Below are 26135 nucleotides of genomic sequence, written 5' to 3'. Positions count from 1 at the left end.
GCTTTCAAGGTGTTCCCTCATTCAACGATAATCCAGTTCATTTCATTTTTGAGATAACTAAACATTGTTAGCTAAATATCCTCATTCAACGATAATTCAGTTCACTTCATTTTTGAGAGCTAAACATTGTCCGCTAAATAGCTTCCCTTTGTGAAATTTACAAACTGAGATCAATGGTATATATTTATATATACAGACATAGGAAACCCTTTACATTTGATACAGATCTTGTTTATCAGATTAACAGTATATCTGATCCACCTGAACAATGGTACACAGGAGACAACAGAGTGACAAGCCACTCAAGCATGCAACCGCATGAGTCCTCAAAGTTCCTGGAAAAAGTGGTGGACAAAGAAAATAAACTAACAATCACTGGAAAATGGGTTCAATAAAATTGCAGAACTGCATAATTTAATGAGGATAGAAGAACCAAAATGCTCACAGCAATGAAAAAGAAAGAACCACAATTGGCAGAAAATCAGTTCAGAATGCTTACAGTGAATACGAACCAGATACTCCTGAACTTTGAGACAGCTTGTAAACCAAAATTTAACCCAGATGCCAGTTCTTGCATTAAAGGAAGCTGCAAGCTGCATGTCCAGAGAGAAAATCTGCCACAAGATGAAAGCCAAAATTGATCCCAGATGGTAGTTCTTACATTTCATAGAAGCTGCATGCCCAGAGAGAATTTCGGCCACAAGGTGAAAGATAAAATTGATTCCAGATACCATGTCTTACATTCAGACAAGCTGCCAGCTGCATGTCACATAACCCCTTCACTAACAAGGCTTCTTCATTGCAAAATGTTGGAAAGGAAGATGAAAAATGTGAAGAAAAGAAGATACCGCCTCAAGCCTGTGTAATGAAGTGCCAAATGAGTGAGGCGATATCTCCAAGAGCAAGCACGAAAGCACGCACATACACAAGAAGCCACTAATGGGCAAGATTGCAACAAACCACAAAAGTGGTAAAACACACAAAATAAGGTGAAAAAATATATTCCACTCACATGAGGCTTCACAAGAAGCAATACTTTACAATGGGGAAAACCCCTTTATTTATAGACAAAAGAGGAGGCCTTGGAAGGGATCCAACAAGAGACGTCGGAGCCCTTCCAACGTCCTTCTAGGGGGGGGGGGGGCTTTCAAAGGTGGAAAAGAAAGAAAATAAGGAAAAGCGAAAAAGGAAGAAAAGAGAAAAAGTAAAAAAGAAAAGGAAAAATACAAGTTGCGTGAAAATGTAAAAAGACTATTTTGCCTCTAATGGGTATTTACAAAAGAAATATATATATATATATATATATATATGTGTGTGTGTGTGTGTCATAATCTATATATATAGACATATATATATGTATAACATATTTTAACAGCCTGCATTAACCGATTCAAGTCATGGTGATAGTGGCTAGGGGTGGGCAACGGGCCAACCCGCCCCACCATGGGTCGGGTTTGGGTCAAAGTTTTAGACCTGAGCCCGTTAGCTACCAGGCCGAAACCTGGCCCACAATATAGTGGGCTGGGTCTGGGTTGGACTGCAGGCTACCGGCCGGCTGAGCTATTTATTAATTATTAATAATATAAAGAATAAAAAATATTTAATTGCATAGTAACTTGGTAACTATTATTATTTACTTAATTAGTTGCATTAATTTTATGAAAACTAGAAAGATAATTAGTTGGGTATATGGGAACCTGTTAATTATTTATTATTTACCTAATTAGTTGCACTAATTAGTTGGGTTTGGGCCCGGCCGCTCCACCGGGTCATGGGCTGCTCTTCAAACCTGATCCCGCTACCACATAAGCAAATCAACTCAAATCAGCTAAATCAGGCAGATTAACCTAGAAAGTAGCAAGTTAGACCAATTCTAGCGACATCTGGACAAAACTAGTTACATCAAGAAAGCTTCTAATGGATCTAATTGCAGCTGGGATAAAAGTGTTGGGCGCAAAATTTAAGTTAAACAAACAAAGACTTGCCATAAAGTAAACCATAGCGAATCACGAGTCTAGTGCTACAAGATTTTATAGCTTTGCAAACCTTTTGCACTCTTCATATTTGCAAACCCGAATAGCTCAGTAGCTCATCTGCAAAAAACCATGATCTGTTATTATGATGAATAAAGAAATAAAGAGCAAAACATATGTAAGGCCAGACAGAAACTTCACCGAATATATAGTGCCTTTATATCATCCTTTAGTAGAGGGCTTTCTAAGAATGCATCCTCACTATCAGATATGTCAATCTCAGTCATCTGGAATGCCTGAGGGCCACAAAGCTCAGTCCACTCAAACCACACCTTAGCTATCAACTCCTTCCTAAAAGAAGTGATATGGTCTTCCTCTTCTGGGGAATCAGCAGCGACTAATCTATATACATAGACCTTCTTATTCTGTCCTGGTCGAAATGCACGCCCAACTGCTTGACGGGTAACAGACGGATTCAGATGGACATCCAAAAATAATACACGTGATGCCCCAACCAAAGATATCCCTTCACCGCAAGCTTTAATTGAACCAAAAAGCACCTTTGCATTTGGTGACTCGTTGAATTGCTCCTCTGTGATTGCTCTATCCCCAGGTTTAGAGTCACCTGAAATCACAAAAATTTCCCTTCCTAGAGTCCATCCTTTTTTCTGAATGAGAACCCTCTCCAAAAATAGCAAAGGACGAAGATACTGACTGAAAACAAGCAGCTTTTCTCCAGTGCTCTCAGTTAAAGAAAGGATGTCAAGGAAAAACTTTGATTTGATCCCATCATTCACATCCAGCTGTTTTATGAGTCCATCAAATTTCCTCCCATCAATGGTATGTGGGATCTCCTTCAAGGATGGATGCATATATACAGAACTCTCTAACCAACTTTTCTTAAACTTGCCACCTTCCACTTTTTTCATCTCTTGAACTGATGATTTTTGCTTAGGAGTTAAATTTAAAATGACTGTGAAATCTAGAAGCCCAGGAAGCTCTTCTAAAAAATCTCCCTTATAGTAATGAAGTATATCATTCGTCAGTTTCCTCAGTTCTTGTATAACGATGGCTTTTAGTTTTGGCTCATCGCTCTGCAATGCCTCTTCAACCAAGTCAAAGAAGGAGTTGTCTGTGTGGATTTTATACGACCTTTTACCACCAAATGACATCTTTATTCTGCTTGAGAGATGTCGAATAACAGTGCGAGAAGAGTCCAACTTGAAAAAGTTTGGTCTCACAAGTTTCACAATGTTGAAGACTTCCTTGACGTGGTTCTGAAACAAAGTCCCTGAAAGAACTACCTTGCGTGGTGTTAGAACTTTAGCAAGGGAGTGCAGCACATCTGTATCCTCATTCCTTGGGGTGTGACCTTCGTCCAGAATAAGAAGGCCAGGTACTTTCAACAGTATCTCCTGACAGGCAGCTGTAAGCTTATTAGGATTTGCATCACAGATAATACTTGAGAATTGCTTGTATCCTGAAAGTAGGATGCTCTTTTGATCTTTCCAACTTCTTAAGATCTCCAACTGCTGGGACCGAGTCTCAGCCTTGTACATAGAGCATAAAGGTATGTCCTCAATTCTCCATTTCTTGAATTCTTTTCTCCATGTCTCTATAATCCCTTTAGGGAGGATAATTAGTGGCCTGGCGTTCGGGTACTTAGTCAAGAAACTTTGGATAAAACTAATGACCAACATTGTCTTTCCTGACCCAGGTGCATGTGCCAGAATGCACCCACCTGGTTTATCTGTGAAGAGGTTCTTCTGCAGGAAACTAAAGCCCTCCAGTTGATGGGCCCTCATTTGTTTAGAATGTCGTGGGTGTATTGGAAGATCACCCTGATTGAAATCATTTTCAGACTCCAGAGGATTGGATAATAAATCTGATTCAGTTCTGTCAGGTCTGTTCCCAGTTGATAAGAGGTAGCAAGAGCCAGACAAGGAAGTGTTTGGAATCTTTGAACTCTGCAATAGACAAAATGTTAAGGTGAAAGTTACAAATTCATAGTTTTTATGCACTCTAAAAATAATCCTAGGGTGTCAATGCAAAATAAACTACTGTGAGGATTTACGGCAATAAGATATTTAACAGGATTTTTTAAGCAAGAGATTTATTCATTTCAACAAAACCTAAAAGAGAGGTCACCAATTCAAACAACATAAGAACTGCTGGAAACAATAGAACAACAAATCTTGGAAAAAGTAACCAGTTCAAAATTACTGAATGGATCTTTTATGCAAACTCAACTTTTTATCAAGAAATTTAATAGATAATACACAAGGATGGTGATTATAAATCCCTGACACTTGAGTATATAAATTTGTGTTCACACTGTTTGAGGAGACCACTTTGCATGCCTGAAGAACACAAACTGGTACAAGATAAACCTTTGGGAGAATAACACATTTTTAACAGTTTAGGAAGCCATCACACACGTTCCATTTCTGGATCCTAGTGTGCACTCTAATTCTGTTACTTAAACTAGCACACATAATATTGGTTAAGCTTGTTACTACAGGGAGATCAGTATGATACTGTGAAACACACACACATACATATATATATATATACACGTAGATCATTTTCACAGCACAATTTATTACATTTTGAATTCCAAAATGAATGAACAGATGCACCATTATTTTATAAAGAAAAACATCATCAGATATTTCACGACAAAAATGTAAATTTGGCAAAAAGGCTGACAAGAACCAACTTATGCACTGTGCTACTTTCTGTGTCCAGATGTCACAGTAATTAAATTATTATGTTGCCATTCACAAAGTAACTAAACCAGCCACTTTGACCAACAGGCACTGGGCCCACATCGCATCAATTACATCCCCTTCCAAGTGAAAATTCAAATATTATCAATACTAGACTCTAAGGAAGAAAGTGTACCACACATAAAGTGCCTTTAGTATAACCCCGATCATCAGGTTTGACAAGGTGGATGATGACATAAACTCCCTCAAAACTAGAATTGTACAATCTCACGTCTAGCAAAGTTAGCAATGTATAGAATCTAATCTCTAATAATGTGAAGAAAAGAGGTTCTGAAGCTTCACATGTAACAACTGCCCTATCATCAATAAGATGAGGTAATGTGGCCAAAATAGAAGCATATATAAGCAGTGGCAACTATCCTTTACTGGAATATGCCATGATCAATCCCATAAAATATCTCAATTTCAAGAAAACCAATCTCTTCATCTTGAGAGTAGTTTGCACCTGTTAAGTAATGTAGATCGCACGAGACGAGAGTCACTGACCCTAATTACAGTCAACAGACTAGACAAACATATATTTTCCATCTGACCGTGTTGACATGGGTACGGGTAACGGACACACCAATTTTGTGTGTCCTATATTATATTATATTATATATTTTCAGTATATAATATATATTTTTGATATATATAATATATATATATATACATATGTATCTGTATCCCCGTACCCACATTTTTTGCAGTTGAATGTTTCTGTCAGACGAGCTCTCCAAAAAAGCAATGATGAATGATCTAGTCCGTGCATACTATCAATTTTTACATTAGTGATTAGCCTACTTATTCTAGTAAAATGGTTACAGGTCTCCATTGTAGGTCACAACCATTATCCGCATTCCTAAATGTCTCACGATTTTTTGCAATTTTAAATCATATTTTTTTAATATTTTTCCTTTGTTCTACATAGTTCTTACTTTACCAAGATTTTCGGATAATTACTCAAAAGTACATTTTTAAAAAGTACAAATTCTCATTGCAGTATATATATATATATATATATATATATATCTATATATATATATATATATAACACTAGGGCAACCCATGACTGATGACTGTATTTATCATGAATTGAAATATTGAATAGTTAATCAACCAAAAATTTGTCTGAATTGATGGTTATTGATCAGCATGGCATACAACCAGCAAAGCTAGCTCTAAAATGCAGGCATTTTTGTTTATACAGGATAAATAAGTAGCACTGTCAAAGAATACAAAAATGATTCTGACTATTTTCAGTCATATGCAGAATAAAAAATTGAAGGAAAGATGGAAAAAAACAAACAGCATACAAGATATAATGCAGAATGTCAACAAGAGACCAACTGTGCAAATTGGTCAGTAAATCCAGTAACTGACATTCAAATCATGCTGCAGAAAATGTCTAATTTTTCATCTTTAAGATAAAAGAAGCGTGATGTGCCCAATGTGACCTTTATTTTCAACAATATAGCAATAATATACCACAATAGGTTCCAATTTGCATTAGGAAATACATGTTGTCTATGGTAAATGAATGGAACCAAAGGAAGATTTCAAAAAACAGCTTAAAATTTTTCAAAACTTATTTTTCTAGATCTTCCATACCTTATTCCATTGAAATTCAAAAATCATATCAATACTTTTCAGAATAACACCACATGACTTGCAATATAGGCCCAGGTCATCTTCCAGAGTAACAGAATGCTCACAAGTCTTCTTTTCATTTTCCAAGACTGAGGCATCATCAGGAGCAGAAGTCTACCAAAAGAACAAATTAAAGTGAGTGGAATTCCTTTAAAGGAATGAAAATGCTAAGAAAACAACTGAAGTTGGAAGCTAAAGCATGCAAATTCAAAAGGAACAAAAAAGAAAAACATTATGAAACTTTTACATTCATGAACACAAAAAGTAAAATAACATGCCCGCCCTTTTAAACTGGAATTTTGGGAGATCATGTCCAATGTTTTGAAACCCAGTGCCTGGGGACTTGGCAGAATCTGACTCGTGACTTAGTGACTCGGCCAAGTCATGTTAAGTTTCAAATGTATTGAATCAAATAGATATATAGGTAATTACATATATAAATATATACAATGTACAGTTACATTAGTATACTTACATATACATTATGCAAAGTATATACATTATTACATTGCATCTCATACAATATATAAATAAATACACAAATAATGTACATATGCATATGACTCGGATAAGTCATAAGTTGACCCAACCAAGTCATAGCCGAGTCATATGAAAACACAGCTCACTCGGCCAAGTCTTGTAGAAAACCTGGTCAAACAAGTTTTTTGTCCAGGTGAATGGGTGAGCTGAGCCGAGTCAACCGAGTCACTGAGTTTTTAAACATTGAGCATGTCCTTGATGCCCCAATAGTCAATCGTAGAACCCAATTCTCATGGACCCTAATTCATTATGCACATAGTTTAACCAAACAAAGGCCACTTTTTGAAACACAAGTAATTGTCTATGGATGCTATGAAATCTTATGCTAACCAAGACAGACTGAATAATGCAATTGCATGTCACCTGCTAACGCAGGGCATTACGTTACTTCTTAATTCTCACCAAAAATTTGTCAAGATGTATGCTCATGAACAAGTGTATTCAAATCCAATAAGACAGGAAACGAAAACAAAATGAATGAAAAATGAAATCATCAGCATGAAGTTTAGTGATTACTAGTGACAAAATTGCAATCTATAGAATGATATATGTTAAAACCAGATTTAACACATGAAGAATGCAATATAGAACAATCATACCATTGAACATCCCACAGCTATGTCCATATCAGCCCAAAGATCTCTATTATCATCATCTTTGATATCATTTCCATGATGATTTTCCAAAAACTCAGCTGGTATACCAATGTCCCTTTTGAAAGGATGCTGTGATTTCAGTGGGATATCTTTTCCCTTATGACTAACACCATCCTGTCAAAAAAGAAAGATAGAAACAAGCGAATAGACTCACCAAGGAATGTTTTAGAGATGAAGAATGAGAATGGACAATTTCAATGATAAAATACTTACTACAAAGACTTCTGGTGCTTCATTCCCAACCTTTTCATTGAGGTTGCCTGGTGAAACTTCTAATCCATGATCTTGAAGATTATTGATATTTTGTTGATAATCCCCGCATACAGGGTGTGACATGCCTCTGTCACTTCCAAAATCATCCAAATCATGTTGTAATAGCAAGTCAGATTTTTCAAGCAGTGAAGATACAGGTTGAATTTTAGGGGTAGAGAACTTGTTCTCAGACACTGGAGTGCTCCTAATTTCAGTGGGACCTTCACAATCATCTTCATCAGAATCAATAACTACTACAGGAGTATCCAATTGTTTTACAGATGTCACCAACTTATTAGGTGTGTTGTGAACTGAAGCTGAATGACGAGCGCAGCTTAGAACATCTCTAAACTTGAGCGAACAAGCAAAAAGTTCATTCATGTCTTTTGTAACACTACCATACTCTCCATCATCCACATCAGCGAAAAGATTGTTTTGCAACATAGGGTCAGGGGAGTCACAGAGATTCTTATCATACCATGCTCGCAACCTTTTGTTCTGACTTGAAAATAGTTCTAATCGAAAAGAACAAACAGAGAAAGAATACATTAATCTTTAATAAAAATAATATTATTTAAAAAACAACAAAATTCATATATAGAAAAATCAACTAATAGAAAACGTTTCAAAGATGGCGAGAAAAGAAACTTTCTATTTAAATATAGCAAACCTACAGTAGCTGGAGCGAAAATCTCTAACAAACTCGCAAGTTTCAAGAGGGGAAAAAGGCCCTCAAAGAAAAACACAAACAGAAAACATGTTTACTGAGAATACCAACTCATGACAAAAGTTTCAAAATTAAGATTATTTCAACAGCATTATGATTTTCAATGAAAGTTATCATGTTCATCCAGCATTCAATAGCACAAGCAAATCTGATACTGGCAACAATATCATTTGCATTCATAATCAAATCCTTGAAGCAAGACACAAAATCTGAACCTCTGAGGAAGTGTTTTCTATGACGAAGAGATAATTCAACGAGTAAGTCCAAGTATATGGTTATAGGTCCAAAACTCAATATATGGAGTTTTAACATCGATAATGATGATACTGAACCAAAGGCGTCATATTTATCTTAAAAGTAGGCATTTTTACCTATCCCACAGGTTGGCAAGACCAGCGTTACTAGTCGAGGAAGCGGGAGCGGGAAGCGGGAGCAGGAAGCGAGGCACTTTCAAAAATTTAGGAAGCGGGGAAGCGTGGGACTACTTAGAAGAAAATTCCGAACCGTCTCGGAAGCGACCTAGGAAGCGAACTGGAAGCGAGGGGGAAGCGAAAAAATAGAAAAAATGGGGAAGCGTGTTTCCCATAAAACGGAAACGCGCTTCCCAAAAAAAGGAAGGCACTTCCCCTCACGCTTCGGAAGCGTGACGTTTCACGCTTCCGAAGCGTGCTTCCCCTTTTACCTAGGCGCTTCTGGTAACTCTGGGCAAGACTTCATAGGCTATGAAACAATATTCCTTTCAGACATGGCGGGTATACAATGAAATTTTGAAGACAATGAATAAGAATTACTCCATGGCTTTATCACATCACACTCATATTGTCATGGACATAGAATTTTTCGCAAACCCACGATGCGCCAAACTACTCAGTCTGGCCAGCCTAACGGCCAAAAGCAGTGCACCAACACTTTTCCCTATACTGAATCGTTTCATTGGCCCTACTCGATCAAGCACATCTCCTCATGCATATATACCTGTTCCATGCCACTGGCTCTGTGTATCTTTCCTTAACGCATCATCAACGTGCTTCGATGAATAACCAAAGGGGTCGTAGTCCAAGTTCCAAGGAAGAGGTGATGCCCACACTCAACCAAACAACCAACCAATCCAAATAGCAACGACGCACCTCTAAGGCTGCAGCGCGACCTCCTAATAGCATCACTCAAGAAGGCCTTGCGGGTCTATAATGGACAGGGAGAAAATTAATCCCAAGACCACCCAATCTTTCAGCCAGTTGATAGTTGTTATGTCATAACAAGCAACGCTACTCAGATTGCTCACCGACGCCTAACATTCACTCGCTTAACCCCGAGTCACAATACTCGGTTGGAACCACCTAAGGTGATCCCTGAGAGAATTAGCCCTAACCTACACGCACCCCGTGCGTCCAAACACTATGCGTGGGAAAACTCATCAAAGTCGAGAGGTCCTTAACCAAATCCTTAAAGGCAACATCCTCTGATCCGCTGGCACTACTTAACCAAACAACGTTCCACGTTTGTATCGCTACACACCGGTAAGAAAATTCAAGTGTCAAAAACAATGTCACATAGTGACTACAAGAGGGCACAATCACATAAGCACAATGTCTCTAGTAGACAAGATACAATATGCCATAAAGAGCAAACACCAAAAACACACAAGAGAGAAGAAAACTTGAAATAATATTGAAACGTTTATTGCAGTGTTGTGAAAAGCGTTGAGGCGTAGCGAGGCGCTCCACCAAAATCTGAGGCGAGGCATAAGCCTCAAGGCACAAAGCGTAAGCCTCAAAAAAAAAATTAAACTTAAAAAAAACTATAAAAATTATCTAAAATTATAAATAAATAAGAAATGCTTTATTGATGAAGCACCAAACAACACAAAATAAAAAATCTCAAATAAATACGGAAAAAATATGAGATTAACATGTAATAAATCATACCCGACTCATTTAATAATCAATAATCAGACTTCATGAATCGGACCTAGATATTTAATCAAACCCTCTTCTTTATAACCAAACTCTGACCCTATAGGACCTGGTACAGTTGGGTCGAGTCATACTTAATCTGTTGGCACCTTTAATTTAGATGCCATTCATCTTGAGATCAACGGCATCCAAAGGAGCTCTGACGGTATTCCCATCTCGATAGGAGCAGGTTAGGGGAATATGAACGGTTAGGATAAAGTTGCTTGAACGGCCAGGATCCACGTATGATGGGGCATATATCAGCAGAGGATGTGATCCTTTAGCGCTGCCTTGATTGTGCCGCACCCAGTTGACACTATTTTGATTCGGATCCAGTTCCTACATAATTCCCACACCCAACTTTATCCATTTTTACACATGGACAGTGACAGAGATGGTTTTGGATTTAGTTACGGATCTCCAGATCCAAGTCGAGAACCAACCGGGCTTCTTTTTCTACTACTTTTAAATGTCAAAATAGGCAACCCGCAACCAAAAGTCGGAACGATCCTAGTTTGCCATTCTCCGTTTTGAATCGTCCATCCATAGCTGAATTAGGCACGAGGTTCGTTCATCGGGAGAGAGAGACAGTCATTACTTAATCTTTATAGGGATATTTTTGTCACTTTTAGGGAAGAGGACTACAATATAGAATATCACTCAAGCGTAAATCACCATATTACCCTTTTCTATCACCCCAATCGCGTTGGCTATGAAAGCTAAACTAGGACATTTTCAAAATTTCATCATAATAAAAATACGAACAGAGAGAGAAAGAGAGGGCTAAAGGAAGGAGGGTGATGAGAAATAATGGGGACGCGGGAGGTCGGATGGAAGGGTCGATGGGGGACGTGGGAGGAGCTGGTGCTGGCGTGCTCCGTAAAGCAGCACGAGACCAAGAGATGGGATTTCATCGCCATGGAGGTCGAGACGCGGACATCATCGTTCCTCTCCCAATTCCTCTCGGCCGATGACTGCAGATTGAAATACAGAGACCTCCAGAGGAGATTCAGAAAGAAAGGAGGGAGGAAGGGGGAAGAGGAAGAAGATGAGGAGGAGGAGAGCCAGAGGAGGATGCCGTGGTTGGAGGAGTTGAGGAAGATCAGAGTCGACGAACTCAGGCGAGAAGTAGAGCGTTACGACGCCTCTATGCATTTGCGCTTCAAGCCTGCGCCTCAAGGCACAAAGAACCTCGCTTTGAGGTGAGGCGCACTTTTTGCGCCTTGAGGCGCGTTTTTAATAACATTGGTTTATTGAAATGCTTGAAAAAGCATTAAAGAAGAATAGGGGAGAAGTCCCCTTTATATACACCACAAGAGGGGCCAAGAAGAGCTCCAAAAAGAGTCGTTGGGAGCTCCCCAACGCCAACAGTCACATTTGTGACCATTGGGGAGAGTCCCAACGACTCTTAAGGGATCCCCCTTTTACCCCTTTAATTAACCAAAAAGAAAAATATAAAATACAAAAATACAAAAATGTCCCTAATGGACATATTTATTTATAAGATGATAAAAAGACCAAATTGCCCGTAGTGGGCATTACAAAAGATATATATATATATATCATCCATATATTTTAACACCCTCCCTCAAATTGAGGGTGAGATCACCGAGAATTTGTTTAGGAGAAAGTAGAAACAGAGTGATGGCAAGGCTTTGGTAAAGAAATCTACGAGCTGATACTCTGTTGAATGGTACCCCGTAAAACTTCATCTCAAACATAATGGCAGTCCATCTCGATGTACTTTGTTCGTTCAGGAAAGGTGTGATTGCTAGCAATGTAGATGGCACTCTTATTGTCGCAACACAATTCGAATGAATAGAGATAATGACTCATATTTTTTAACAGACTTTTCAACCAGACAAGTTCAATTATAGTTATGGTCATTGCCCTATACTCAGCTTCCATGGAAGATAGAAACACATTTTGTTGTTTCTTACATCTCCAAGAGATTAATGTTTCTCCAAGAAAAATGCAATAACCTGTGGTAGAAATACGATCATTGGGGTTACCACCCCAATCAGAATAAGTATAAGCAATTAAATTAAGAGACGAAGAAGAAGATAAAAATAGTCTTTTGGTTATGGATTCCTTCAAATATCTGATAATTCGCATGATGGCAGCCATGTGAATAGTAGTAGAAGCATCTTAGAATTGACTTGCAATGTGAACAACATGAGCAATATCTGGCCTGGTAATAGACAAATATATTAGTGATCCAATCAATTGACGATAAGGAGTGAGATCTTCCAAAGGAGTTTCATCATCAGTTCTCATCTTGGCGTTGATTACTTCTGAACTCTCCACTTTCTTTCTGTTAATTAAGCCAGATTTAGCAATAATATCTTATGCAAGCTTCATTTGAGACAGAACACATCTCCGAGAAAAATATGCAACTTTAATCCCTAAAAAATACCTTAGAAATCCAAGGTCAGACATATCAAAATTGCTTTTAAGAATATTTTTAATAAACTCAATGCCCTTTTTTATCATTCCTAGTGATGATCATGTTATCAACATATAATAATAAAATATTTATGTGATCACCTGCATTCTTAAAAGAATGAGCAGTATCAGTATAACAAGAGGTAATACCATTATCAAGAACTTTACTAAAGCGATCATACCAAGCTTTTGGAGCTTGTTTAAGACCATAAGGAGCTTTATTGAGTTCAAGAAATTTTCCTTTCTCAATCTTAAGATGTGATGGAGGATCCATGTAGACTTCTTTACAAAGGTTCCCATTTAAAAAAACATTTTTAACGTCTAATTAATAGATAGGTTATTGTTTAATAGATGCTAAAGCTATTAAGGTTCTTACACTAGTCATCCTAGCAACCGAAGCAAAGGTTTTCTCATAATCAATTTCATATTCTTGTGCATACCCTTTAGCAATTAATGTAGCTTTGTATCTTTCTAATGTCTCATCACTCTTAGTTTTAACTTTATAAACACATATACATCCAATAGCCTTTTTCCTAAAGGGAGACCTACAATTGTCCAAGCGAGTCTCCTAGCATCAAGTGAATGTTGTTTGGCTTCTTTAAAGATGAAAGGCTCATTATAGGAATGGATCATCATTAAACAAATTCTATAATTGGGGAAAAAAGAATCATATGACACAAATTTTTGAGGTCTACCATTCCTTGAAGATCGCCTAGGTAGGAATTCTTCAACTTGGTTTTCGAAGGAAATGTTTTGAGAATATATGTCGAAAGCATTTTGATGTTCATTTCTCTCTCGTCGAGTATACACATGTATATGAGATTCTCATTGTGATAATCATCATTTTGACGAGAATTGTCATCACAAACATTATCACAAATAGTATCATTAAAATCTTTAGACTCATTTCTAGGCAATAAGTCAAAAACAAAAGAATAATCAACCTCTTCTTTAGCTTTTTGAGATTTAAATCCATTTTGTTTCTTCAAGAAAAGTCATATTTCTTGAAATATAAAGTTTGTTATTTTTAATATCATAACACCGATATCCCTTTTGATTTTCACCAAAGCCAATAAAAGAGTATTCAAGAGCTTTTGGTGAAAGTTTATCTTGTCCTTAAAAAAAACAAAGCATTTACAACAAAAAATTCTTAATCTTTTAAAATCCAGAGACATTTTGAATAATTTTTCAAAGGGAGAAACATTTTTTAAAGATGAAGATGGCATCCAATTTATAAGATAAATTGAAGAAAGAGCTGTTAAAATGTATCTCCTAAAAATCATTATTGTAAATATAAATATATATATTTATATACATAGAGATATATTTACATATAACATATTATATGTACATATATCTCTATATATATAAATATATATATATTTATATATATTTACCCGAAAGGGTATTTTTGTCATTTCCTGTTTTGCGCATATTCCCTTTTGGAATATGTTGTAACTTTTTTTTTATTTTTTGTAATTCTTTTTTATTTTTATTTTTTACATTTTTAATGTGCATTGGGGGTCCCCCAATAGAGTCGTTGGGGCCCCCCCCCTTTGCACTCTCTTGCATTTGTATAAATAGGGGTGTTCCCAACTTGTATTTCTTAAGCTTGAGAGTCTAAGCATTTGGTTCTTTCTATAAAATACATGTCATTGTGCATGTTTATTATTTTTACGCTTTTGCGTACTTTGTTCAAGTGTTGAGAGAGTGCCTTCGTGCACATCTTTTCTATATTATTTGTGCTCGTTTGCGTATTGTCTTTTCATAGACAATTTTACATGGTATCAAAGCAAGGTTGATTATTGAAGATTGTGAGATTCTCCATTTTTGAGTGCCTCGAAAAACGTGTCTTTTGATCTTCGAAGTTTGAAGTGGTGGATCTTTCTTCTCAAATATTTCAGAAGAATCTTGTGCAAAGTTGGTGTTGGAAATATTGTGTTGGTACGTTTTTTTCTCTACCTCTTTACTCTCTAATGGGCGAAAAAGAGTCCCATTTTGCTCTTGGTTTCAAATTAAATGGGTCCAACTATCATGTTTGGGCCGGAAATATGGTGGCTCATATAAAAGGGAAAGGCTTATGAGGATATGTACTTGGCACAATTCCGAAACCGGAACCCAAGATTACCGTAGTAAATGGAGGCGAAATAAAGATTCTTGAGGGAGAAGAAAGAACCAAAGCCCTTGAAGAATACTCTAAGAAACACGATGAATGGGAAATGAAGAATTTCAAGATTCTTTCATGGTTTTTCTCATCTGTGGAAACCAAGATTAATGCCAACATTATTAAATTCAAAAAGGTATCGGAAGCTTGGCATTATCTTGAAAAAATGTACACCTCAAGGGATCTCTCTCATAAGTATTACCTTCAAAAGAAGGCTATCTCCCTTACTCAAGGTGAAATGACGGTTAGGGAATACTTTGTCGATCTTTCCTCTATTTGGGATGAGCTTGCAATGCTTGAACCAAAATGGAGTGGAGAGGCAATTGAGCTCCGTCACAAGCAACTTGAAGAAGATCGGTTCTTCAACTTTTTGAATGGGCTAAGGCCCGAATTTGAGCAAATAAGGTCATCTCTTCTCTCCTCTTTTTCTCACCCTTCTCTTGAAGATGTTCTCACCAAATTAAGTGATGAAGAGACTCGTATGAATTTATGTAAACAAGGACCAAATGTTCTTGCGGTCCCTTGTAATATTGAAGAAAATAGTGAGGTCAATGCCATATCCAGACCCGGAAACAATGTAAGAACCTATCGTCCCCCTCACTTTAAATTTCAAAATCAAGGTGAAAATGGTGGTCAAAGAGGAAGAAGGGACTATAGCAAAACTATTTGTCATTTTTGTAAAGAACCGGGGCATATCAAACCCGTATGTCCCAAATGGAAGAAACTTCTAGCCATGGCTACCACGGGTGTACCGCAGAAGGATGAGGCATCTTCGAGTGGGACCCTTTCTATAAATCAAATAGTGGAAGCTCTTCAACCTCTCCTCAAGGGATCTACCTCCGGTGCGGCCGTATCCTCTTCTTCCTCTCCAGGTAAAATCTCTTGGCTTTTGGACTCCGGTGCATCCTTTAATATGTCCCCAAACATTTTTTCACTCTCCGATTATTCGAAAAATGGTTCCCCATCTTATGTCTCCACTGCTGATGGAACCTCTCTTGAAATTAAAGGAATAGGGAATTTTGAAACTCAAGAATTTTCTATTCCAAAAATCAGATTTATACCTAAACTTAACTTAAATCTCTTCTCTGTTTCTCAACTCACGGACCATGGCTGCGATATTAAATTCTCTTGTGATAAATATTTAATACAGGATCGTCAGTCCAGGAAATTGATTGGGGAAGGCTTTAGAAGAGAAGATTTATACTATATGAAATCTCTTCAAGTTCCAAAAGTTTTGTGTAATGTTGCCCGACATAAAGATATAAATGTGTGGCACAAAAGACGTGGTCATCCTATTATCACCAAGTTATCATATTTACATTTTGCAAAAAACCTATGTAAAAGCTTTTTTTCTTGTAATGACTGCATTCTCGGAAAAATGCGAAGTTTACCTTTTGAGCAAAGAACTATGTTCTCTTCTAAAACTTTCGAAATTGTTCATTCGGATGTTTGGGGACCTGCACCTGTTGTTTCAAAAGGAGGTTTTTCTTATGGATGATTTTTTCAGATATTCGTGGATATATTTTCTTAAGTTTAAACATGAAGTGTTTTCATGTTTTAAAAATTTTCATTCAATGATTAAGAATCAATTCAACAGCAACATAAAGAATTTTAGAAGTGACTCTAGAGGAGAATATCTCTCCAATCAATTTAAGGTATATCTTGAGGATCACAGAATTATTCACCAAAGGTCTTGTCCTAAAACACCTCAACAGAATGGGTTGGCTGAAAGAAAACATAGGCACATTATTGAGACCACTAGGACCCTTCTTATATCTCAAAATATTCCTAAAAACTTTTAAGCTGAAGCAGCTCTTGCTTCTGTTTATTTGATAAATCGCTTACCGTCTAGGATATTAGGAAAAATATCTCCCTTTAAGGTATTACATAAGCTTGAACCTGATTATAATAGGTTAAGAGTCTTTGGATGTAAGTGTTTTATACTTACGGATAAGAATGACAAGCTATCTCCCAAGGCTATTCATTGTGCCTTTCTTGATTATTCTGAAACTCAAAAAGGTTTTCGTTGTTATGACCTTAGAGATGATAAGCTATATGTCTCTAGAAATGTAACTTTTTTAGAAAATGAGAGTGGTTTTGAAAAAAATGTTTCTCAACAAGAAAATTTTGATTACTCCTTATTTGACTTATTGTCTAGTAATGATGATATATCTAGTGATGATGAGGTATCATTAAACCATGCTGAGGAAAATGATGCAGATATTGGTGAACATAACTCACTCAATGAACAAGAAAGTAGAGTTCCAAGTGAGCCAATAACCTACTCTCGCAGAAACCAAGACACCTTTAGAAGTGCTATTGATCAATATAGTGAGCTTTCTCCTATTCTTGACCATAGAAGATTTGAAAGGAATAGAAGACCTCCAACTCGTTTTGTATCCTTTGACTCTTTTTCACCCCGATATAGGGCTTGTCTTAGTGTCATTCACTCTTATTTTGAACCAAGAAATTTTGAAGAAGCTAAAAAATGTATAGAATGGCAAGAAGTCATGCAAAGTGAACTTAATGCTCTTAAAAGGGAAGAAACTTGGGATTTCCAAACTCTACCTATAGGAAAGAAAACTATAGGCTGTCGATGAGTCTTTAAAGTTAAAACTAAGAGCGATGGTTATCTAGAAAGGTATAAAGCTCGCTTAGTTGCAAAAGGGTATGGGCAAGAGTATGGAATTGATTACGAAGAAACCTTTACCCCTATAGCTCGAATGGTTACCGTTAGGTGTCTTATTACTATTGCATCTATTAAAAATTGAAACATTTTTCAAATGAATGTTAAAAATGCCTTCTTAAATGGTGATCTTAACGAAGAAGTATATATGGATGCTCCACCAGGCATGAAGATTCCTAAAGATAAAGTTTTTCGTCTTCGTAAAGCCCTCTATGATTTGAAACAGGCCCCCAAGGCCTGGTATGATAGATTTACTAGTGTAATGTTGGAAAATGGTTTTTCCTCATGTTATACTGACACTGCTCTATTTACCAGAAGATCTAATGCAGGAATTGTGATTTTATTACTCTATGTTGATGACATGCTAATTACAGGTGATGATGTTCAAGGAGTCAAGGGTATTAAGTCCGTCTTGAGTTCAAAATTTGACATGTCAGACTTGGGTTTTCTGACATATTTTCTTGGTATTGAGGTTGCCTATTCGCAACGTGGTTATTTTTTATCTCAGTCTAAGCTTGCTTGTGAGATTATTGACATATCAGGAATTTCTGATGACAAAGTATGCGAAACTCCTGAAGTCGTGGGATCAAAAATGAAGATTGACGATGGTGTTCCCCTAACAGATCATACTCCTTACAGGCAGTTGGTAGGCTCTCTAATGTACCTTAGCATTACTCGACCCGACTTGTCGCATGCTATTCACATCGCCAGTTAGTTTCAGCATGCTCCTACAACCGTTCATATGAGTGTTGTCTTTCGCATCATCAGATATTTGAAAGGAACCATGAACAAGGGAGTTTTTCTATCTTCTTCCTCTGAATTAAAATTGTTTGCTTATACTGACTCAGATTGGGGAGGTGACCCTAGTAACCGTCACTCCACCACTGGCTTTTGTATTTTCTTAGGAGAATCTTTGATCTCGTGGCGATGTAAAAAGCAACAAAAGGTCTCCTTATCATCCACTGAAGCCGAATATAAAGCCATGGCATCTACCACCATGGAAACTGTATGGATTCAACGTCTTTTGGAAGATATGGGAGTAGTTGTCAAAGAACCAACAAAGCTATGTTGTGACAATAAAAGTGCAATCTACATTGCCAAGAACCACACCTTTCACGAGCGAACAAAGCATATAGAGATGGATTGCCATTATGTCCGAGAAGAATACTTGAAGAAGGTCATTGATCTACCATATGTGACATCTGAGTATCAACTTGCCGACTTCTTCACAAAAGCTCTATGTTCGCCCATATTTCATTTCCTTCTTGACAAACTTGCGGTTATCACACCGTAAGTTTGAGGGGGGGTGTTAAAATGTATCTCCTAAAAATCATTATTGTAAATATAAATATATATATTTATATACATAGAGATATATTTACATATAATATATTATATACACATATATCTCTATATATATATATATATTTATATATATTTACCCGAAAGGGTATTTTTGTCATTTCCTGTTTTGCGCATATTCCCTTTTGGAATATGTTGTAACTTTTTTTTTATTTTTTGTAATTCTTTTTTCTTTTTCTTTTTTACATTTTTAATGTGCATTGGGGGTCCCCCGATAGAGTCGTTGGGGGCCCCTGACCGTTGGGGGCCCCTGACCGTTGGGGACTCCCAACGACTCCTTTGGGAGCCCCCCCTTTGCACTCTCTTGCATTTGTATAAATAGGGGTGTTCCCCCCTTGTATTTCTTAAGCTTGAGAGTCTCAAGCATTTGGTTCTTTCTATAAAATACATGCCATTGTGCATGTTTATTATTTTTACGCTTTTGCGTACTTTGTTCAAGTGTTGTGAGAGTGCCTTCGTGCACATCTTTTCTATATTATTTGTGCTTGTTTGCGTATTGTCTTTTCATAGACAATTTTACAAGAGCACCTTCAGCCCAAAAGTTATTTGGAATATTTTTAGAAACAAGACGAGTTCTTATTGTTTCAATGAGATGCCTATATTTTCTTTCGGCAAAACCATTTTGTTGAGGATTTCTAGGATAAGACCTTTGATAAATAATATCATTTTGTTTAAGGTAGTTTTGAAATTCATTTGACATGTATTCTCCTCTGAAATCGGATCTAAAAATGGCTATATTGTTTTGAATAAGGATATGAAATTCTTTAAAAATAGAAAAAACATCGAATTTATTTTTAATAAAATAAACCCAAGTGTATCAAGTAAAATCATTAATAAAGACAACATAATATGAATATCCTCATTTAGACATAATGGGTGTCGGTCCCCGTACATCCGAATGCACTAATTCAAATGGTCTCTTAGAAATAAAGTTGCTATATGGATAAGGAAGATAATGCATTTTTCCAAGGATACAATCATTGCATGTAAATTCTTTTTCATTACAAAATTTGTTCAAAAAAAAAGATACAACTTAGAAACACTAAAGTGACCAAGCCTTTTGTTCCAAGTAACAATATCTTTAGATTGGACATGATTACAAAATTATTTGGATAGCAAAGACAAAAAAATCCATGTAACATAGGTCTCCTCGTCTATGACCTTGCCCAATCTGTTTCCCGAACCGGAGATCCTGCACATAGCAATTGGTTGGTGAAAAATAGACATTACATACAAAATTGGTTATTTGAGAAACGAAAAAAAATTAAGTTTTAGAATAATCCTAATTTTTGGAACATAAAATTATTTGCCTTGACTTAAAAAATTTTAAAGGTTTCCCATCCCTTTAACATCTAATGATATTCCATCGGTCGTGGAAACAAATGATTTAAAATAGTTAAGACTTGGTTTGAATAAAAGAAATGCATTTGAAGTCATATGAAAGAAGGCACCCGAATCAAGGATCCAAAAGAACATATGAGAGTTGATGAGACTGCGGCACTGGAGGTGGAAGGTGTGAAAGAGTTGATTCTCATGAATTGTTGGAGAGTTTTCGTAAGTTAAGCAATGGATTCTTTTATGTCTTCAGCTCTTCTTGATTCTTCACTTTAATTGCTTGGATTCTTTTTAAGCTTAGGACAATCGGGTCTAAAATGGTCATGTTCATTACAATGGTGACAAACAATTTTTTTTATTCCACAATTGTTATTTTTTCAAAAATGAAAAGGTTTATATGTCCTCATGTTATTTCTCGATCTAGATACCGCATAGACATTATCAAAGTTTTTTTAAGAGTCAAGTGAATTTCTCCTTTGCATAAATCGGCAAGGTCACTAAGAGGAGAATAAGCCCTATCAAGAAGGGATCCTCTTAGTTCAAATTCGGGACGAAGCGCATGAATAAATTGAAAAAATCTTTCTCTCTTCATTTGTTCTTGCCTCATGGCAATTGCGTTTCATTTCCATTGTGGTTCAAGGAGAGAAAGTCCATCCTATAGACGGGATAAAGTATTATAATAGTCTATAATACTTGTATCCCCTTGCTTGGTTCTTATTTTTTCTTGCAAAAAAAAATGTCTAGCAAGGTCCTTTTGAGCGCACATACCTTTAATGGAAAAGCATGCTTCATTTGCCTTCTTAAATTTGGCTAGATTAGCACAAATCTTGAACTCCACATTATTCATGAACCATCACTTTCACAATCTTTAACTTTGGATTGGTATTCTTCAATAGCTTTGGCCTTTTCTTCATCACCCAAAGTTTTTTCTTCAATCCCTTCATTCTTGGTGAGCTTCAATTGTAGTTTCAGAACGGTTCTATGTACATGTCTCCAAAGTTTCTTACCTTTAAGGTTGTTTTCCATAGCAGCTGCCCATATTATATAGTTGCTCTCATTTAATTTGAATGAGAGGTCGAACTTTGCATCTTTGTCGATAATTGCACAAGAGTTAAAGAAGAGTAAGAGTATGAAGCTTAATAACACTCAAACATAAGAGAGAGAAGTCCCAAGAGTGCTTTCAACACCTAAGGGCTTTGATACCAGGTAAGAAAATTCAAGTGCCAAAACTAATGTCACAAAGTGACTACAAGAGGGCACAATCACATAAGCACAATGTCTCTAATAGATAAGATACAATATGCCATAAAGGGCAAACACCAAAAACACACAAGAGAGAAGAAAACTTGAAATAATATTGAAACATTTATTGAAATGCTTGAAAAAGCATTAAAGAAGAATAGGGGAGAAGTCCCCTTTATATACACCACAAGAGGGGCCAAGGAAAGCTCCCAAAAGAGTCGTTGGGAGATCCCCAATGGTCACATTTGTGACCGTTGGAGAGAGTCCTAACGACTCTTAAGGGATCCTTGTTTTAGCCCTTTAATTAACCAAAAATAAAAAGTACAAAAATACAAAAAATGTCCCTAATGGACATGTCTATTTACAAGATAATGAAAAGACCAAATTTCCCTTAGTGAGCATTAATATATATATATATATACATATATATATATATATATCATCCATATATTTTAACATCATCGCACCAACGACAATATTGTTGCCTATCGAATGTCATGCTACTGTTGCACGTCACCGATCAAGCCAACGCATTTCTTACATTTCTACACTCGATGCATTTTCCACTCAGTAGAGCTCTGCACTGCACATGCACCATTCCGAAGGCTCGGTCCAAAATATTCTCTCCTACCCAAACCATTGTCGTCCTCGACAATGTTGATAGAAATAAGAGCACAACATTTACTAATATGCCAACTTCCCTTTGCACTTATCTTTGGCCTTCATTTTTTCACCATACTCAACTTGTTCAGGTTTTCATCCGCCATCGCCGTAACCTTTAGCACGCCAAGTATCATTCCTCAACGTGCCTCAAATCACTTAAATGACTTGTCGTCTTCACGCTGATGGTTGGGGTGTCTTCCAACCCTAGCATCATTCGAGAAGGCCATTCGGGTCTGTAACGGACGGGAGAAGATTAATCCCAAGACCGCCCAAACTTTCGACCAGTTGATAGTTGTTACGTCATAGCAAACAATATTACCCAGATTGTTCACCAACGCTTAGGCATTCACTCGCCTAGCCCCGAGTCACCATACTCGGTTGGAACCACCTTGAAGTGATCCCCTGGGGGAATTAGCCCTAACCCACACGCACCCCGTACATTTAAATGCTACGCGTGGGAAAACTCATCCAAGTCGAGAGGTCCTGAACCAAATTCTCAAAAGCAACATCCTCTGATCCGCTGGCACTGCTTAACCAAACAACGCTCCACGTCTCTGTTGCCACACACCATCGCACCAACGACGATATTGTTGCCTATTGCATGCCATGATACCACTGCACGTCACTGATCAAGCCAACGCATACAGCACGTTCCTACACTCGATGTATTTTCTACTCAGTAGAACTATGTACTGCACATGCCCCATTCTGAAGGCTCAGTCTGGGACAAATAATTCCATGATATGAACACATGAAGTACAAGAAGGTAATTCAACACCACATGAAAAACCTTTTTTCAAGTTTTTAAAAAAAACTCAACACTCTCTAGCCTCTTTTGTGCCTTCTTCGGTACTTTCAATTTCTAAATGAAAGTACGAAACTCAGTGGTCTTCTAAAAAAGTTTAATAGCCACCATGGATAACTCTAATTGAGAAGATAATGTTGACCCTCCAAGTGAAATGATCCATTTGCACATTTCATGCTAAAAAATTTTGAATTGATGATAATCAATCTTTTTCAGACAAAAGAGAGTATATTTTTATAAGGGCACGGAATGGAGAAATGTCATAAGACCTAATACGTCCAACAAGAACTATATAGAAATGTCATAAGACCCAATACGTACAACGAGAACTATATATCAACCCGAACTACATCTCCCTCCCCAAGACCCCAAAAAGTAAATTTTGGAACACCAACGGATTTACATTGAAGCAAACAAGGTTAAGTGCTATACTTCACTTTCAATATGGAAATAACAATGGCTTTATTGTCATCGACTCATTATGTGTCAATTGAGAGGAGATGAGCACAAGCCACTAAGCATCACCCACAACAAAAGTTTTAGACAGAACCTATGTAACAAGGGTGCATCCCTACATTAGTACATGTGTCAGTATTGGTTGGGTTGGGTCAGACCCAATATCAAAGCTCCATTTCCTTCCTTTTTTTAGGCCAAAGGGTCCATCCCTAGCTCGACAGCACAAGGCATCCCCAACCCTCTTGCAACCACCGATAATCCCTCCCCTCCACTAGTGAGTCAGTGGCAAAGAGAGAGAGAGAGAGACCACTTTTCTCTTTTACCTAAATCCTTATAAAAAGGACAAAAGTTAATATCGATCCAAATACATGCATACTCACACACGTATATGTAATTGTACTCTCATACCCACATTTCAAAAATCCCAGTTGTATCCTTCGTACCTGAACCCATACCCATACTTATGTGACATAGGATGGAACTTGTTTTTTTATACAATTTTCCACTCAAAGTAAGAGCACTTTCTCCATGAATACCAGCCAAATGGTTGTAACATCCATCCAACTCAAATTTAGATTGTAGAGTAATTGTACCCAGCAGGAAAAAAGATCCATACACCTCAACTTCATGGGTCAATCCAAAAGTTAGCGACGACAGGGAGCATATTTATGGATCAAAATGAAACATCACCAAGGAAATAAATCATTAAGCCCATTAATCTTGCAAACAGCATGCCACAACCAAACAACATCCCAACAAAGTCGTCCTACAATAAAATTAACTTTAATTAATACCAAGGCTACTATATACAGACAGTGTAAATAATGAACTGCAATCAGGCATAGAGCACACCGCTCTAGCAAAAACAAGAGAAGATGATCAATAGATACAAATGCTCAGGCATACTCGGGTAACAAAAAAAATCACAGCGATGGGAACACACAAATTGCACAAATTATGTGTCGTTTACTTGATACAAAGAGCATGTCTCAACAAAAATACAGGAAAGAGATCTAGCATAAGGCATAAAGGCGTATTTAATCTTTGACAAGTCAAACATCAATTAAGACCAAAAACTCAGATTTTCATGCAGATCTATCCTAAATTTTGAATTCTTTTAATAGACAATATATCCACTTTATCATGGCTTATTCCCAGATAATTATTGGAAAAAAAACACTTGATAGAACAAAAGAGAGAGAGAGAGGGGGGACAAATACAAATTAGAAAAAAAAAGGAACATTTAGATCACCAGAATTCTTCTGAAGAGAACTAGATACCTTCATAACTGCATGAGTCAGCCATCTCAGACTAAAGAGTAGCAAAAGGAGCTAGACCTACTTAACAAAACTCAATACCTGCCATGGGATAAATGTCACATCCATTGGTTAACCACCAACAAAAATTTGGCATCAAAACACAACAAACAAGAATACACATACAATTAAAAAATGTACAGAGACAATGTATTTAACGCATAAAATACATTATCCACTCGTCACATACAATGAAATTGAAGAGCTAAAAGTCTTTCCCCTCTGAGGCAACAAAGAAATTTTCATGGGTAGCAAAGCAGGAAAAAATATATACTGCAGTTCAAGATGATGACGACCATGGCGACGCTGACAAAGATTGAACAAGGGAAAAGGCAGGATCGTATAGAATGAAAAAGGACATTTCTCTCTTACAAGAGGAAAGGGACATGGCTCGTCAATGATTGAAATGGGAGTGTTCAAGCTGGGTCTAGATCAACCTGACAACGACTCAATTCGGCTAGGTTATAAATCATTCCCATGGTAATACTCCCAAAGAATGAGAAACATTAGGTCTAACATTCTTAACAAGTTAATGTCGAGAACCTAAGTAATAACTGATCTGTAAAATGCACAAAAATCAAGATGAACTACACGTCAAACTGAAATGGGTGTTCCTGATTCCCGTAAAATTAGCAAAAAACCAACTACCAACAAAGGAAAACGTACACAAACACTTGCCTTCTCAAGTACTGCAGTGCTGTTCCATCCGCCGAACGTTTTGAAGCTAACCGTATAAATTTTAAAGAATATAGCACAGACCAAGTACCTCAAAAAATAAAACAAATAAATTTGTTGATCGAAGTAATATACAAGAAAATCACTAGAAATGCACGAACCAAGATATACAAAGAGAGAAATATTGAGCATTTTCTTGCTTCCATCAAACAATGAAGTCCCAAACAACTTCACAAATATTATGTAGAGAGAGAGAGAGAGATTACTTGTTCTGATGAACGATGGTCGCGACTCTCGACCATCTCTCTCGCCAGAACGAACGAGCGATAGAGCCGAAGAGAGATAGAGAAAGTTTCTCTCTCATGGCGCTTTTATATTGGCTAATTTTTCACAGAAAGCATTGTTCCTATACAGCGAATGCTTGTGAAACAACTTGTACGGGTAGATCTACAACACATGATTCCTGGA

General features: G+C 37.0%; 1 protein-coding gene across 2 annotated transcripts; it reads right to left on the bottom strand.

The window, feature by feature from the left end:
• Positions 1 to 72: 72 nt before the first annotated feature.
• Positions 73 to 25036, bottom strand: LOC149829173 (protein CHROMATIN REMODELING 35-like). 2 transcript variants are annotated; one of them, XM_090017936.1, is made up of 9 exons: positions 24957 to 25036; positions 7801 to 8354; positions 7531 to 7701; positions 6353 to 6505; positions 2175 to 3940; positions 2047 to 2093; positions 742 to 858; positions 500 to 614; positions 73 to 335 (listed from the first exon to the last, which is right to left on the bottom strand). In XM_090017936.1, exons 1-6 carry the CDS (start codon positions 24979 to 24981, stop codon positions 2090 to 2092), a joined length of 2673 nt encoding a protein of 890 aa, XP_089874062.1. In that variant the 5' UTR covers positions 24982 to 25036; the 3' UTR covers positions 73 to 335; positions 500 to 614; positions 742 to 858; positions 2047 to 2089. The 2 variants fall into 2 exon arrangements, with proteins under 2 accessions (XP_089874062.1, XP_089874061.1); XM_090017935.1 differs by having other exon boundaries at positions 500 to 858.
• Between the last annotated feature and the right edge of the window lie 1099 nt (positions 25037 to 26135).

Source organism: Nuphar pumila, chromosome 9 (genome assembly GCF_984573655.1).
Source record: "Nuphar pumila chromosome 9, dmNupPumi1.hap1.1, whole genome shotgun sequence".
Taxonomy (NCBI): Eukaryota; Viridiplantae; Streptophyta; class Magnoliopsida; order Nymphaeales; family Nymphaeaceae; genus Nuphar; species Nuphar pumila.
Note: the sequence above shows the minus strand (reverse complement) of the source record. Positions and strands in the feature narration are given on the sequence as shown.

Coding starts and splice junctions, on each gene's coding strand:
- LOC149829173 (XM_090017935.1), bottom strand. CDS start 24,981: ATGGCTGACTCATGCAGTTATGAAG. Junction 8,355..24,956: donor TGACTCATGCAGTTATGAAG/GTATCTAGTTCT, acceptor CTTTTCGATTAG/AACTATTTTCAAGTCAGAAC. Junction 7,702..7,800: donor AAGCACCAGAAGTCTTTGTA/GTAAGTATTTTA, acceptor CTTTTTTGACAG/GATGGTGTTAGTCATAAGGG.